At 53.3% G+C, this 2,467-nt stretch overlaps 1 protein-coding gene across 2 annotated transcripts in view; it reads left to right on the top strand.

The window, feature by feature from the left end:
- Positions 1–6: 6 nt before the first annotated feature.
- The window catches only part of ZCCHC2 (zinc finger, CCHC domain containing 2), a 68,490-nt gene continuing 66,029 nt past the window's right edge, over positions 7–2,467 (top strand). For both annotated transcript variants that reach the window (XR_001004279.1, XM_011964384.1), the window contains exon 1: positions 7–153. Coding sequence is in view for 1 of the 2 variants with exons in the window: in XM_011964384.1 (XP_011819774.1) it covers positions 7–153 (147 nt within the window). In the remaining variant the exon portion in view is untranslated. The remainder of the gene's footprint in view (positions 154–2,467) is intronic.

Genomic DNA, 2,467 nt, shown 5'->3' with positions numbered 1-2,467 from the left:
TTCACCATGGCCTCGTTGCACCCGGCTTTCTCCTTTCACCAGCGGGTCACCCTGAGGGAACATTTGGAGAGGCTCCGCGCCGCACTCCGCGGGGGCCCCGAGGACGCGGAGGTGGAGGTGGAGCCGTGCAAGTTTGCCGGCCCCAGGGCCCAGGTAAGGCGTACGGAGCTTCCCTGGACTCGCGATGCGACCGCTGCCCCGCCGGCCTCGCTCTCGGACGCCCCTTGCCCGAGCCCCAGCCCGGCGCAGGTGGCTCGGAATCCCCACCCGGCAGCTCCCAGCGCCAGAGGGGCTGGGCTTCGTCTCGCTGGGCCGCTCCGTTCCACTCCCCCACCCCACCCCACACCCCGGCAGACACAGCCACCCGCCATCACAGAATGCTCTAGAAGTCTCTTCCGTGCCACGGTGTTGCCACGGAAGACGTGGAGCTCCCCGCCCGGGGCCCCAATCGGAGGAAGAGTGTTGGGACGGTTTTGGCTCTGAGCATCTCAGCGCTCGGTGCGGGAGCTGCGGGGCGCTGGAGGAACCTGTGCGAGAGCCAGCCGCAGTGAGCCCTGGGCAGCGCCGTCCCTCCCCGCCTGCCTGGCCGGGGCTCCGCCTCCCGTTTCGGGGCTCTGCCGGGCCCTCGGCGGGGTGTCCTGAAGGTGCGCTCCCCGCGAGCTGCCCTTGTCTTTGGCACAGAGGGACTTTTTTTGCTCAATGTGTGTCTGAGTTAAAAGGGGTCGTACGGGTCCTTGTGGCTCCTGCTCTGAGGGCTTGTGTTCCCAGCAGACATCTGACGTAGAGACCTGCGAATGGATCTGAGATGAGTAGTAAGGCAGGTTGTCCGGGTGGAGAAACCTCTCCTAGCGCGGCCTGGGATGCTCTTTCCCTCCGGCAGAAGCGCTTTCTCACGGGCTTGATTCCTGCCTGCAGATTGGGGTTCCGGGATATTTGTTGGGCGTTTACGATAGGCGTTAATGTTGCCCAAAAGAACTACTTAAACACCGAAATGTAGTAGAGCAGAATCCAAATGAGCCACTTGTCGGAAACATTAAAGATGAAATTTTATTATAGCCATGAAAGCAATTTAATGGTAATTAGGGTCCAGTGAAGTCTTTGAGGAGGACCTTTCCATGGGAAGCGGGGGGAGGAGTAGGTTTCAGTAAGTGGGAGACTGTAAAGTAAGATTGTGGGGTCACAGGCTTTTGAGAGGTGTTGATTTGGATGCCATGTTTTTCAGCTTAGGTGATCTCTAGGAGATAATGGAAAAGGGGATTTTCTCCTCTCCTTGCTTGAACGTTAATTGAGTATATATATCTGCTGTCATTTAGTACCTAGAACTAAAATCGGGCATGGTATTTTACTAGTGGCTTTGTGGAGTCAGTACCCGTGGAATCAATGGATTTGGGGCTGGAAGGAATTAGAGATAATCTAGCCTGAACCCCTCTTTTTTAAAACGAGACTTGTGTGAGGTAACTGATTCATGTTTTGGGACGTATTTTATCAAACTCACATGTAATACTAGTGCCCAGCGTTATCTCGGTGAGTTTGAAATTTTGTCATCTTCCAGTGCCTGTTTACTACTAGCATGCAGTGCGTGTTCTGATGGTAAAAGCCTCTTCCATCCTTTAGCCTACTCGTTAATTTCCCAAAAGTCCTATATGCCGCACAGCCATTAAACTTAGAGACCAAAACATGAATTCAGGAACAATGCTCATTTCAAATGTTACTGTAATAACATACAATATTGTAAAGATGGCCTTAAATTGCAGGCCTAAAGAAAATGTCCCACAGTGGAACCTCTTCTATCATGTCGTTCATACTATTCCAACAAGGGTACCTGATTTCTGATGTAACTGCTGGAAGTCTTTTTTTCTTTCCCTTTTCTTTCTTTAAATTTTGCTTTTAATGAGCGTGCTGGAGGGCAAGTAGAGGAAGGGGAGGGATGCGTGCAGACCAGGGTAATGTGATTTTATGTTGACCGCAGTGCGTGACCTTTTTTCTGTAACCAGTGAGTGCTGGGAGGGATGGATGAAGTGAGGTTGGGCATTCTGCCATTAACCTCAGCACATCACTGCTTTTTAGGACGTGTCCTGTGCTGTGGTCATCAACTGAAGTGGGGGAATAAATCTTAGCGGCCGCGTACTACAGGTGACACTGGGCTATTTCTAGACGCTTGGTGGTGTGGTGAACTTCTCCAGCAGTTGTTTAGGGTTACCGTAACACATCATTCGCATCTCATTAAGTTGTTACGACCCCGCATTTTCTGCTGCTTAGAGTGACCTCCGAGTCCCAACTGTGGCTTGTTCTGGCCTTGAGGACCATTTATCTGATGATGTTGCTCTCAGGCTGTCACTCCAGAGGCCGCTGATGCGCGGGTGGGCTGAGTTAAGCCCTCATTCGCGGCAATCGTGCCCAGCTGTTCTCGGCCTCCCGCCGCCGGGAGGGCGGGCGCACCTCTCCGTCGGCAGGGAGGAGCCCGAAG

Source organism: Mandrillus leucophaeus, unplaced genomic scaffold (assembly GCF_000951045.1).
Source record: "Mandrillus leucophaeus isolate KB7577 unplaced genomic scaffold, Mleu.le_1.0 Scaffold699, whole genome shotgun sequence".
Taxonomy (NCBI): domain Eukaryota; kingdom Metazoa; phylum Chordata; class Mammalia; order Primates; family Cercopithecidae; genus Mandrillus; species Mandrillus leucophaeus.
This window is presented reverse-complemented; position numbering and strand designations above follow the sequence as displayed.